At 48.0% G+C, this 13,781-nt stretch overlaps 1 protein-coding gene across 5 annotated transcripts in view; it reads right to left on the minus strand.

Moving 5' to 3' along the window:
* The window catches only part of ARHGAP6 (Rho GTPase activating protein 6), a 449,413-nt gene that overhangs the window by 6,995 nt on the left and 428,637 nt on the right, over positions 1-13,781 (minus strand). For all 5 annotated transcript variants that reach the window (XM_015538744.2, XM_042973700.1, XM_042973702.1 and 2 more), the window contains 2 exons: positions 10,869-10,966; positions 297-565 (listed from right to left, as the gene is read on the minus strand). In XM_015538744.2, the coding sequence (XP_015394230.2) occupies positions 297-565; positions 10,869-10,966 (367 nt within the window). The remainder of the gene's footprint in view (positions 1-296; positions 566-10,868; positions 10,967-13,781) is intronic.

The following is a 13,781-nucleotide window of genomic DNA, read 5'->3' on the forward strand; positions in this document are numbered from 1 at the left end:
ACTCAGTGGCGAGGACACATCAAGTCCCTCAGATGCTCGGGGGGAACAATCAGTGGGAGTATCGGGGGCTCTCTGGGCATGAGACTGCTTGCCGCATGCCGGGGTCTGCAGGGACCCTCCCAGACCAGGACTGGGCCCTCCGTCCCCTCCTCTTCCCAGAGCCGGAACTCAGCCGATCCCACAGAAGTACAGGAACATGAAACAAGGAAGGGATGGAGAGAAGGTCCAAGTGCCCACGCCATGCCACGTGCCATCAGGGTCACCAATCTGGCCGGCGCCGGCCGGGTTCCAGTTACCTTTGCCAAGCCTTGGTCCAGGAGAACTCTCCCTTGATTTCGACGATGGCAAGTGGCTCACCAGCACGTACTGCTCCGGCCCTTTGTAAAGCTTCTCTGAGCCCCCCGGGGCCGCGTCCTCTTGCATAGCCAGCAAGGAGCGTTCGGACAGCACTGGGGAGTTGTTGTCATAAGGGGAGAGGTCTCCGCTGGAGGCCTTGTTGGAGTCGGTGGATGAGTGCCTTCCTCCCACAGAAAATGAAACTTCCGACCGCAGCATGTCAGGGCTTCTGGTGCAAGGAGACAATAGCAAGCGCGTGAGTGTGTTAACACTTAGTGACCAGATTCAAAAGATACGACCGTGACACAAACGACAGGAGGAAAACGCATGGATGGGCACAGGGGCCGAAACCAAAAGACAATTCGGAGCAGACACTTGTACAGCGATAATGTGAAAGCGTTTCCACGACACGGCCAGCAGAGGGCAGTGAAACCCAACAGTCGTTACAGGAACTGTCCGGGCCAGGGAGGCGGGGACGATGAAACAGACATGGACCCCTGTGTTCTCCAGGGGGCATCGCTCAAGTGCCTGTTGCATTAATGTCGCTGCCACTGGAAAATCAAAGTCTGATGCTCACTATCTGTTAAGTAAGGAAAAACTGGCAGAGAACTCTGTGACGTTCCTTAATAGCCTGAATTGAATAATTCACATAAAACGATGAAACTTTACGTGAAGTTCACGATGGCTTTATGGACAACGTTTCTTCCCCCACCCGAACACTCAGTGTGAGTAAATCCATCTTTCCTGTGACAGTGACGACAACGACGACGACGACGATGCTTCTGGTGGGAAGAATAGATTCACGTATGAAGAGGCGAAACACATGACAAATACATGACCGCCACTACAGTTCATGGGATTTTAACACTCCGAAAATGAGTCTACAGGGCACGAGTGCTTTTACAAATGGATGCGAAACATGCTAATCAGCATATCCATGATGTCTTATCGGTGCACAAGTTGTCACAGCAACAGAAATAACAGCGAACGTGTGAGAGGGGCAGGAAAATGAGACCGTCAAGAACATGAAGAGAGTGTTGGAAGGCTTACCTGGGAGCATCTGTATTTTCTACCTTCCTCAAAACAGTGGCCCTGACATCTTGAAGGGAAATGATGACAGATTAAAAGTTCCAGAACCTACTTCTGTCGCCCCCCTCAACCCCACTTTGCTCCTCTTTAACTAGCCTTTGCTTTCTTCTGGTTTAATTTTTGCAAAACAAATCCTTTGGGATCTTAAAGAAGGTAAACACACGCCCGGGCAATCTTTTCCTAACGAAAGGGCTGTGTGCACGCAGGACAGAGGACGTGCCCTCACAGGGGGATCTAGCTCAGTCTCGGGTTTTCCAGCCGGGGTTAGCGTCCAGGAGAAAAGCATCTCCGTATCTGTGACGTGCCTCGCCTGTCACTGACATGGCCAGGAGCTCGAGCACTTTTTGCTGAGGAAGTTTCTCATCCACATGGAATAAATCAGTCCTTTCCTTGCCTCCTCTTTAAACCGATGATAGATAATCTTATGGGAAAGAGCCAGAGGACAACCACGAGGATGATTTTCCAGAAACGTGAGGCCTCCAGTGAAATGAAGGAAAAAGAAAGGAAACTTATTTTATTTCTGCTGGAAATGGGGGGCGGGGAAACTATTCAACCTCCATATCTAACGAGGCGGAATTCTCCCAAATTCTAGCAGGGGAAAAACAAAGCAAAACAAATGGACACTGCTGTGTCATCACGAATTTGACTCCGGCCGAGGAAACTTTACTATGAAAATGAGAAAAACTGAATGGGTTGAACATGGAGCTGAGCTCACAATCGGGGTTCTGACCAGGGCTAGAAATTAGAGTACGGGGCCAATTTCCGTTGTTTTCCCTGTTTAGTTGACAGCTTCCCCCGTCGTTAATGAAAATGTCTTAGGTCTCCTCGGCAAGAATAAGTCAGCGAGGACTAAAGCCTGATCTTGTGGGGTGTTTGAAGAGAGCCCAGTGCGTTCATTAGCCCAAACGCAATAACCATCAGGGCCACGAATGCTTTTTTGCCCCCTCACGTTGGGAGGAAAATGTTGGAACGGTGGCATTTTAGCCCATGGGGATCCCAACTATGCTGTCTCGCATCTTGCTCATCTGTCTTAAAACACATAGAGAAGAGAATACATTCAGCCAGATATGATAAGCTGCAGACCCAGCCAAGGGTTGCGTGCATAAAGAAAGGTGCCCTACGGGGGCGCCTGGGGGTGGCTCAGTCGGCTGAGCGTCCCACTCCGGCTCAGGTCATGATCTCACGGTTCGTGAGTTCGGGACCCGCATCGGGCTCTGTGCGGACAGCTCAGAGCCTGGAGCCTGCTGTGGATTCTGTGTCTCCCTCTCTCTCTGCGCCTCCCCCAAATGCGCTCTGTCTCTCTCTCTGCCTCTCAAAAATAAAGAAAAATAATTAAAAAAAAAAAAAGAAAGAAAGAAAGGTGCCCTACGGAAGAAACGTAGCGGGTCTCAGCACTAGGAACATTTCGGTTTCCGCCCAGTGAGGAGGTTACTTTGGCCCTATGGAAGCATGCATCAAGTTGCCGTACCGAGGCCTGTGGTCACCTCTGTGTGTCCCCACCCCGGCCTCGTCTTACCTTATGGCTCTTCCCATCGTTTTCCTCTCCCTAGCCTCTCAAATTACTCACTACAACGTTGTTCCACTTGCATAGTTTTGCAAGCTGCTGCAGTAAGCTCTTTGGGGACTGTACAGACGGGGAAATCACACTCACATTAATTATTGGGTGTACGGAAAAGGCTTCATGAGAACATTTCATTTGCTTAACCGAAACAGAATAAAACAGAGAACAGTGGTAACAATAACAAAAATAACCGAGCTGCCACACCGTTTCCCTTCCATTTTCATGGCTGTGGTTGGAGCTGATGGAGGAGAGGTGAGAGAGGAGGAGGTGGAGGGCCACTGACCACTTCCTCTGTTCTTTGGGGAACATCACCCGGGAACTTGTTGGAAATGCGAGTTCTCAAGCCTCGCTCTGGACCTACTGTCTGGACTGGCTATAACATGGGAGGCCCCCGGTGAAAAAAAAATTAAGAATTTGCAGGTGGCGATAGCAGATCATCGAGCCAAGTGTGGGCCTCTTCTCAATGGAGGCCCTGTGCAGCTGCACAGGTTGCAGACTGTGAACTGGCTTTGCCTATTGAAAGGGCATCTGGGAGTGGGGCTAGCAAACTGTGTTTTAAAAAGCCCTTCAGGTATCTGTGACGCAGGGGCAAGTCTGAGAACCTCGAGGCCAAACTACCTTCCCTCCCTCATCCATAGATAGGACAGTGGGCTAAGGATCTGTTGGGTCAAATCAGGAAGGACAGCACAGAGAGTGGCCCAGACGTCAGCACTGGTTGGCCGAGGGGGTTAATGTGGCGGTCCCGACCTGGAGGTGGCTGGGGCCACAGCTGAATAAAGGGGGGGTGTGCCCCCTCCTAGCCACTCGTCAACGGCATCCAGATAACCCAATGCGTTTGGGTTGCGGATCAGAATCGGTAAGGTGAGAGGGAGCGGGAGAAGCCAACCTGCCTTTCTCTGCTCTTCTGGTTCATTCTCCTAAGTCAAGCCACCAAAGTGACTACAGCCGGGGCCCCAATCAGGGGAGAAACTGAAGGAGGCGGCCAAAGCTAAACCCTGCGGGTAGAGACGCAAGCAGGTCTCACAGTGGACAAAGGCTGTGAACCTGAGGGTGGCTGGGCTCACGGCCAGGGACGCGAGCAGAACTGCACTCGTGCAAAGCGACCCCTTTGTAAAAGTGGGTGCTCACACAGGGTTCCCTGGGTGGCGGGCAGGGCACTAATCTCCTGCCAACGACTCTCCTAGAGGAAACGAGGAGGTCACACGTCTCTCTGGCAGTCGAGGCAGTAGGGCTTGAGACCCTTCTAAAATGTATTTGAGAAACGGTATCCAGCATTATTAAACCACCAATAGTCAAATGCTGTGTTTACACTTGGGGTCAATGGCCCTCTTAAGTGTTTAAGGCGGTTTCCACCCATCACTTCGTTTTCTCAGCAGAGGTCAGTAAGGCGGTGGCCAAATGTGCCCAACAACCCACGTGCGAGGAGTGCCTTTGCACGTGGGAGTCCGCCAGTTGGTAAACGAAACGAAACCATTGTATTCGCTTCTCAGGACTCCCACGTACCGCACGGGCAGTGCAGAGGCTAAAAGAAACTTTGGTGTCATCCCATGGCTTTATCATCGAATCTACCTGGAAACAAATCCGGAACCCCCACCGCCATCGCCTTTGCTAACATTTGCCTCTAAGATGATTCAGGTCTATGGAGACAATTTTTTTAAGTTCAGTGCTGCAAGTGAAGGCAATTAAATTTTTGCATTTGTTTGTGTAAAATATTTCACCAGCGGTTCGCTAAGATGAGCGAATGGTTTCAAAGCGCGTAGCGGGCCCTCTGTGTCTTGGAATTGAGCGGACAGGTTGCCCGTCGACGCGGGTTTGCCTCCACGAGACCTGAACGCACAGCGGGCACGGCCGGTCTCAGCTAACCAAATACGCACGAGATAGATATGGAGAGTGAAGCGCTTTCTCACCCTTAGCTGGTCCCTCCAGGTCAGGGTGTTAACACGCCGCTGGCAGGGGACTGTGGGCAGGCCTGCACTGCAGCTGGAGGCACAGAACTCGTTCTGCGGATAAATGGAAAACTCTGGTTCAATCACCGGATGTGGCAGCCCAGCCCCCTGCTGAGCTTTTCCCCAGCGAGAAACATCCTCGGAGATTTCAAGCACGTGTCGGCTTCTTCCTTGGCTTCGTCGCTCAACTGATAAAGCTCAGTCTGCTGGGACTCAGAGCACATACCCATCTCACACACTATTAATCGCACGGGGACATTCGAACTTACCCAGGGCTTGGGTGAAATTTCTCCCCTCATTTTTAGCTCTTGCTAACTCCCTCCTGATAGCCACGGCACACGCAGGCATTTATGACAGGCGCAGAGAAAACAACGCTGACTCCCGTCCCTTTTTGCACAGTGTGCCTCATAAGACATCTTCCAGTTAGTATTCTGCCAGTTTATAAAAGAAGTTGCGAATCATCGTAAAGGCGTTCGGAGGAAGAGGTGATGCGATCGATTCTCCCTTCGTTTTGAATTGGCTTTCCGTAGAAGGCACATTCATGCTTTTTGGAATTTTTCATTCTGGAATTTCCTATTCCACATGCATTTCTCCTGAAGTTGTCTGGCTGAAAGGGCTTTCTTTTTTTCTATTTTTTTTTTAATGTTTATTTAGTTTTGAGAGACAGAGAAACAGAACCTGAGTGGGGGAGGAGCAGAGAGAGAGGGAGACACAGAATCTGAAGCAGGCTCCAGGCCCGACGCGGGGCTCGAACTCACGAACTGTGAGATCATGACCTGAGCCGAAGTCGGATGCTTAACCGGCTGAGCCACCCAGGCGCCCCTGAAAAGGTTTTCTTGAACAGAGTGTGCATGGGGGGGGGGGTAGGGTTCATTGCTGTTATACTATACTGAGAAAGTCTGATTTCTCGTCTCTCAGAATTTCCTGAGAACTTTTTGACCTTACAAATCCTAGGAAAAGGAAAACTGAAATCACAGTCCATCTTGTAGCACTCCATGGTTTTGTGGAGGAAGGCATTTTCAAGGACAGTCTTTGAAAGGTTAAACGAAATTATCTACATGATATTTATTTGATAATTTCAATGTGACGCCTTGAATTATGAGAAAGCCTAACGCTCCTCCATCATGAAGAAGGTAGATTTTGTTTTATTCAACAGGAGGAGAATCTGGTTCAAGAAAACAATTACCTTTCACTCCCAAACGCAGTGAAATGTGTTTTATTTCCATTTTGTTTCCAGAATATAGTAGGAAAATGCTATAGTTAGCCTTGCATACCACATAGGTATGCATGGTTGTTTGTGATTTTTTAATGGTTAGCTTTTTTTTTTCCCAGAACATTAAAGCAGCTGAAAGCTATTGAAAAATTGAAAAGTTGGCACATTAGGACTTACATCATTATATTAGGGTGAAATGCTTTATTTGCGCCCAGATAGAATTGTATTATTTAGTTCAGCTTAACTTAATTAAAACTTACTTAGGATTGTTACTTGCTCAGGAGAAACTGTCAAACAGCAGTTCTCTTGGTTGAAAAATAAAATAAGCAAAGAAGTATTTTCAAAGCATCACTGATGGGTTTGCTTCCATTTAGGCCAGCATACACATTTTCCCTTTGGCTTTGGGGTCCCTTTCGGCATGGCAGTGGCCTTTAAAAATTTTTTTTTAATATTTTGCTCATCGTAGATTTTGGTGTTAACTTTGATTTTAAAAAATATGACAGGTCCACATCGTTCATTTTGATGCCTGAATTTTTATTGATTTATTTATTGTAAGTGTTTTACTATTTATTTTTGAGAGAGAGAGCGTGAGAGAGGGAGGGGCAGAGAGGCAGGGAGAATGGATCGGAAGCAGGCTCTGCACTGAGAGCGCGGAGCTCGGCGTGGGGCTCGAACCCGCGAACCGTGAGATCACGACCGGAGCTGAAAGCAAGAGTCGGACGCTCAACCGACTGCGCCACCCCGGCGCCCCAACGCCTGACTCTGTAGCACACCCTCCACTTGGGCACCTACGTGAGTGCCTCACTCTCCTCGCCCTGCTCCGGGTCCTGCTTCGGTTCTTTTCTTCTGTTGCAAATGCCGGAGTCCCACATGCCTCGTCCTCTTTGATTTACCTTCCATTCTCATCCCCTACCTCCTTACATCCCTAAATCAAAGGAAGGGGATCTATTTTGAGTGTCTTTGAAGAAAAGAGCATATAATTCTAATAAATATTCCAGACAAGCAAGGAAAATACTGGAAGTCTTGCATTGTTAGTAATATAAATCTCTTCTAATCTCCCTTTGGTATTCCGTTTTGGTTGAAGCCAAAAATCTAAGTGGACAAGCACGAGAGAAAATAACGAGTCCTCCTTCCGCCGCCCCGATGCTGTCGTCGCAGAAGAAGGGAAAAGCTCCAACCAGAACAAAACATTCAATTCCCAAATGTCACTAAACATTTGCTCCTTCAGAACAGAAATTATCGTAAACATGTTCTTGTTCTTGGTTCTGCACTCTTTTGAAAACTCGTTTTTCCACTCCCCATCCCATCCTGTGCAGTCTCCACGAGGGGCACAGGAGTCCACAGCTTTATCTAGGTATGTGGGCCGATGGCACAGAACAGAGGCTTCGGGTCACCTTCCCACTCGTGTGTCTTTTCACCCTCACCCCTCTCTCTGTTCCAGAACCAACACCGCCATCCCGATGCCGACTGGATCAGGCCGGTACCGGCGGGCTTTGCCTTTAGACACCGCTGCAATTTAAAGCGGATGGCTTCCTTTTGCGTCATACTGCCTTCAGCGGTTGCTGTCTCGTGGATAGAAAGGTAGAAAGCAGTGACACCCAAGTCTTTGGTAAGCGGTTGCAAATGAACAAAATGGTGAGATTCGAAGTAACATGGTAGCAATCATTGACATTTGTTAAGCATTCGTTAGAAATCAGATACTCTTCTAATAGCACAACAACTCTGTTTTACCTCCGCTTTACAGATGAGGGGACCGAGACAGAGAGAGACGAATCTATTTACCCAAGACCACATAGCTAAGAGCAATCTCCTGTCACTGTAATTCGCTGCCATCACTTCTTAATTTAAGTGCCACCCCAAGCCTGCCATTTCAGGGCTTCTGTGCTCTGTGCCGGCCAACAGTTTCCTTAATCACGCCCACAGCCAGTTGACGGATTTATTGTTATGTCCAGGCCCTGGTTCAAGCTTCCCAAATGTCCAGGTATCCTGACACCTCTCCAGTCTTCAAAGTTCACTGCAAATCCTTGCTCTTCTCAGAAGCCATCGCTGAGACAATAGGTCACATCTCTTTCTCTTCTCCAAACTCCAGGTGGATTTATGGTCCGGAGTGTTGGTTCCCTTCCTTCGTCAATGCAAAGACCCCCTTTTAATGTCAGAAAATCACCTGCCTCAAATATAGTACCGTGTGATGGCAAATACGTAGTATCTAACGTGGCAGAACAGTAGAACCACAGGGGAGATTTAAAAAATTCCTAATGTCCAGACAGTACCCTAGAACAAACGAATCCAATCTCTAGGGGTGGCGCTCAGGTATGGTCATTCTCAGGCTCCCCAGGGCATTCAAATGGGTAGGCAAGTCTGAGAACCAATGAGCCGGCACATATCATTCCACACTCTGTGACACACTTCCTAACATGATTCGCATTATTTTTATCCTTGAAGGCCTCCTTCAACGAGTCTGTAGGCACCTAAAGTTAGGAATATGCCTGATATTTTAAGCTTTTGGTATTGAAAGTGTGGATCACAGACCAGCAGCATCACATCTGGGAGCTTGCTAGAAATGCAGATTCTCAGACTCCCTCCCCGAGATCTACTGATTCAGATCACCAGGAGGGCTTTGTAACAAGATCTCCTGCTGATCTGTATACACAGTGAGGCTTGAGAAGCGTGTTTAAGGTATGAAGACACTCTCTACAGCTCAAGGGTGGGACTCTCAAACCTCAAAAGACAACCAGGATGAAATAAGTATTTATTTACGTATTTTTACTTCACGACATCATTATCAACCCTTCTGGGCTTCTCCTTGGCCTGTACCTAGAGGAAAACAAACACTCCCTCTCTCCCTTACTAAGAAAGTCATCTCCAAATGTTTTCTGTTCAACAATGCTAGTCTCTGACATCCACGGAGCACCAGTGAGCTCACTTCCCTTCCCTTGAACCCCTGACACACACCTATGATCATGGCCTAGGGTCGGCTTGCCTTGACCTTACAATTCTTATTCTTATAGGGATAGGGAACGGGAGAGGCTAGGTAACTATGCAGCTTGGGATGGGCCTAACACATACGCTGCTTCCTTTCCCTAAGAGTAGAGAAAGAAAAGTTCACTTCTTGGCCTTTATATGCAAAGAACATACCTGAAAACCACATAAAAATAACTTTCATCTACCATTCTTCAAAGCACAATATTTATACATTTAAACACACCATCTAAAAGAGGAAATTTGGCAAGTCAACATCAGTGGTTTTTTTAGGTGTGTGTTGTCCAGCTTTCCCACAGAGTACCCATGAAACGTCATAAATGCAGCTTAACGAGGGACTCACGAACAGAAATGCCACCATGTCTGTTTTCTGGCGCGGGGAGGGAAAGGAGTGAGTTCATTAAAATTCTGGTGATACGAGATCTGCTGTGAAGAAAAGTCATTTGCGTTAGTTTAAATTAGAATTTACACCTTGATGATGGTTAGAAATCTAGGAAAAATTTAAGAAGAGCAAGACCATGAAATGCCAGCCCATTAAGACAATTTGAATATATTTTTAGTCACTCGTCGCTCTTGGGGCTTGACTCCAGGCAAAGTGTTTGGCCTGATCATCAGTGGCACGAGGATGATTTTTTGAAAAGTGCATGTGAAATAGTTTCAAATGAAAATTCATCTATCGAATTCAACATCAACATAAAGGGACAACTCAACACGTGTTGGTATTTGTAAGACACCATTGAATAGGACATACCATTATTTAATACAGAGCCGAGAAAGGAAAAATGCTATGGATTACATCAGGACACGCCATTGATTGTCAGATGACTCTCAGTTTCAGAGACGATAAAACGTGGGAAGAAATGTGTCTTAGAGTTGTTGCAATTCGGTGTATTAAAAGCATAACATAAATGGCATTTTCATGAGACGATGACAACTTTTCATGCCACAGATTTAAGGGTTGGTGTCACGGCAGCAACATCGCTCCTGGATAACGATGCAAAACTACCCTCTTAACTGGCTTTGCCAAAAGCTCAGCACCCCCATACGTGCTGCCTTTCTACCAAATAGTTGGGATTAATCCTAAAATCTGACTAATGTAAAAAAGCCAATGCTCTTCCTTTGGAGGCAAAATGGCGGCAAATCGCAGCCTACGGCACGGCATTCATTTTACTCATTGCAAACATGGCAGCATGTGGAGAGCAGTGTGCGTTTTTACCAAAAGGACGTCAACTGCGAAGAGGGGAAGAGTCAGGAGGGCGCACACCTCTAATTTCAAACGGGAACCCAGGCCTTGGTAGAGGCTTGTCTTGTGGTTTGGTAACGTGTCACTTGCGCTGATAAATGACACAAGTAAGATGCGTCCAGGCGTAGCCTGAGGGGCACGTAAGTACAGCTATCAGGATTCTAGAAGGAGAAACACTGATGTGCATCACAGTCCTTTGAGCTTCTTGCCAGTGATTTAGTTCTTTTTTCCCAGTAAACATAGTCAAAAAGACCTTGAGGGGCTAGAAAAAGCCAAAAATGAAACAGAAAGCTCCCATAAGGCACGTTCTAATTTAATAAGTGGATTAGTCATACTGAAGCACTTTTCTGGATAGGTGGACTGACAAGATTCCCCAGGAAGTTGCCAAAATTCCACTTCAAGTCACCCTGCATGGAGTTACATAAACCTCTTGAATTCTCTAGAAAAGGAAAGAGGAATCCCCACGGCAGCTTTGGAAGAGGGGGTGAGTGGCATACTCACGATGACTGGGAGGCCTTTCTTCTGAGTAAATAGTCCACCACATCGGGGTCGGTCTCCAACAGGCTGATCAGGACTTCGTTCTGGAGATCTGGCGGAACCTGGAGGGGCCAGACGTTGAGGTGTCAGTCAAACCATTCCAGAAGGGGGAGAACCAGTGTCACTGGCGACTTTACGGTAACATAAAACAGAGCCTAAAAGGTCGTAACAGAGCAGAGTGGTTCACCAGTTAAAACCAAACCTATACCAACCCATAAAGCCAGTTTAATTCTTAGGACAAAGTGGATGATTGCCAAAAAGTCATACTCAATCCACATTGTCACACGTCCTATGACTGGAGATATAGCCTACTCACTTGGATACCTCTGTGCTTAGACTAGATTTTCTTGGCTTTGAATAAGCAAGACATCATGGTCAAGAGGGATGGTGTTCATAATTTATCGTCCAAATGGGGACACTTCCTAGAGTTCCTATTTATAATTATGCCAAGACAACGGACATAGATTATAATTGTTTTGGGCAGTTCTGGAACATAGGTTTATTAAGAGGGCGGCTCTTGAGCCAGACCATATTTGAGTCCTAGTTCCGTTTATTAGCTGTAGGATCTTCGGCAAGGTACGAGACCTTTCTAGGTCTCCGTGTCCTCATCTGCAAAATGGAGAGAATGAGGTCCTTGCCACAAACGGTTGCTGGGGTGATCAAATGACTTACTACGTGTCGAGAACTTAGAACAGTACCTGGCAGAGACCAAACATGCGAAAACATGCCGACGACTATATCTGCACGTGTCATTTTGTCACTCGAAGCCTGCACTTCCCCCCCTCCTCGCATCCTGGTCCATGGACAATGAAAAGGCTCTTGCTTTGGAATCTGACAAGGCATTCACTAGAATTCTGTGGGTGAGCGCCAAGTGTTTCCCTAGGCTAGTCCACAGCGTGTTAGAAGATGGCCTTACCATGTTAAACCGCTTGTGTGAAAATGTTGTGTGAGGAAAGTCTGAACTCCACTCCACTGGGTTTTCTACTCTATAGAAGCTGGTAGCTCAACTAACGGAAACTCAAGTTATTGACAGAAAACAAAATTTCCGTCTGGTTCTCGCATACGAGGCCTCAGCGACCAGGCTCTTCAAAACTGCAGGGACAAGTGTTCACAGAATAAGGGGGCTGGTGGAGGAGTTTGCCTCCTGCCTCTTGCAGAACTCAACTCTTCTTGAGCTCTGAGAAGCCTGGAAACAATTTTATTAATAAAAACAGGGATGACAAAGCAACAAAACGCTTTCCTTCTCTCATAAATCTGTCCCTCCCACTTCATCCCGAATCTTCATTAATCACAGTGCCAAACCCTACTCACACAAACTCAAAATCTGGGTTGCGTTCAAGCTTCTCTGTGTCCTTTCCCCTCCCTGTGCAGAACCAGGAGATCTATTCGATTTCATCTCTGTGAGGCCTGTTCCTACCTTCCCCTCTCTTCCATTCCATTGCAGTGATCCAAGTTTGAGCCCTCATGACCCCTTTGCAGCGGGCATCTGTTGGCCATTACCAGCTTCCATTTCCCTCTTGTTATAGCAGTTATGCCCCAAGTCCCCCAACCCTTAGCTCAGGGGTGATGCGTAAGCTGGTCTAAGGCCGCCATCATTCCCTTCCCAGACTACCACAGCTGCCTGTGGGATGGGTGTGCGGCCCCATTAGAGGTCACAAAAAGCCGGGAGGGTTTCCCTGAAGCATCTGAGGAGGCAATGTGGGGCCAGAAGCCCCACGGGGCCTCAAGACTGTGCTGACGGTCCAAGAAACAACACCAAGAAATGGAAAGAAAGAAAAGGGTCTGTTGATAGCATTTGAGTCCTAGGTACAGCTCTGCCTGGAGCCATATTTGCCTGTGGATTGTTCAGCTGTGTGGGCCTCAAGTTCCTTACAGCACTTAAAAGGTTTTAGTCCGAAAGAAAGATACGTCCTCGATGAACCCATGACGCAGCAACTTGCTAACTTGTATACCCTCTGTTCCCTTCACCTCCGGCATCAAGTTTCTTCTCTGTGGGGTTGTCGGAGAGCTCTAATCAAGGCGCCTGCTCAGAAACCTTTTTATCCCCACTGCCGACGCCGTCGACTTGCTTGCTCGTCTTTGCCATTTTGTCCCCCGGCAGTCATCCTCACACACTCTCCATTGGCACCCCTGCACTTCTCCCCCGCGCCTCTCCCCACCCCGTTCCTTTAATTCATCACATAAATATTTGGCGAATGCCTCTCTTGAGTGCCAGGAGCTGGATGCTGGAACTCAGCTGCAAACCAAACAGACAGGAATCCCGGTCTCCTTGAAGCTGACAACAAATATGGAAAGACCGGCCTTCAACAAATAAAGAAAACATAGCACGGGTCGCACGGAGAAAAACGAAGCAGAGGAGGGCGATGGAGAGGGGGGTGGGGCGGGGCAGGGAAGTGCAATTTAAGTAGGATGTCAGGTCACAGAGAAACTGACATCTTAACAGAGAACTGAAGTTGATGAAGGACTTGGAGAAAATCACTCCAAGCAGAAGGAAGAGAACACTCTCAGGATCGTGAGTCACGAGCAGAGAGGAGGCCCGGCGAGGCTGGAAAGAATGAGGAAGGAGGCGAGCGGTAGGAAGTGGATCAGGTGGCCAAGGCCAGATGCTGAGGAGTCTTACGGGTCATGAGAAGGACATCTGCTCTCAATCTAGGCGGTGGGGGAGTCACTGGGGGTTTCGAGCAGAGGACTAACGTGAACTGTCGTCACCGGCTGCCGCATTGAGAGTAGGTTGCGGGGGAGCAAGGGGTGAAGCAGGGAGCGCAGAGAGGGGCCGTCGACCTCTCCAGAAGAGAGGGACGGAGGGCTGAACCAGGATGCTGAGCCGATGAGAAATCTTGGGATCTTGGCGACAGTGAAGATAGAGATGATAGCGTT

The sequence above is a fragment of the Panthera tigris genome, chromosome X (assembly GCF_018350195.1).
Source record: "Panthera tigris isolate Pti1 chromosome X, P.tigris_Pti1_mat1.1, whole genome shotgun sequence".
In the NCBI taxonomy this organism is placed as follows: domain Eukaryota; kingdom Metazoa; phylum Chordata; class Mammalia; order Carnivora; family Felidae; genus Panthera; species Panthera tigris.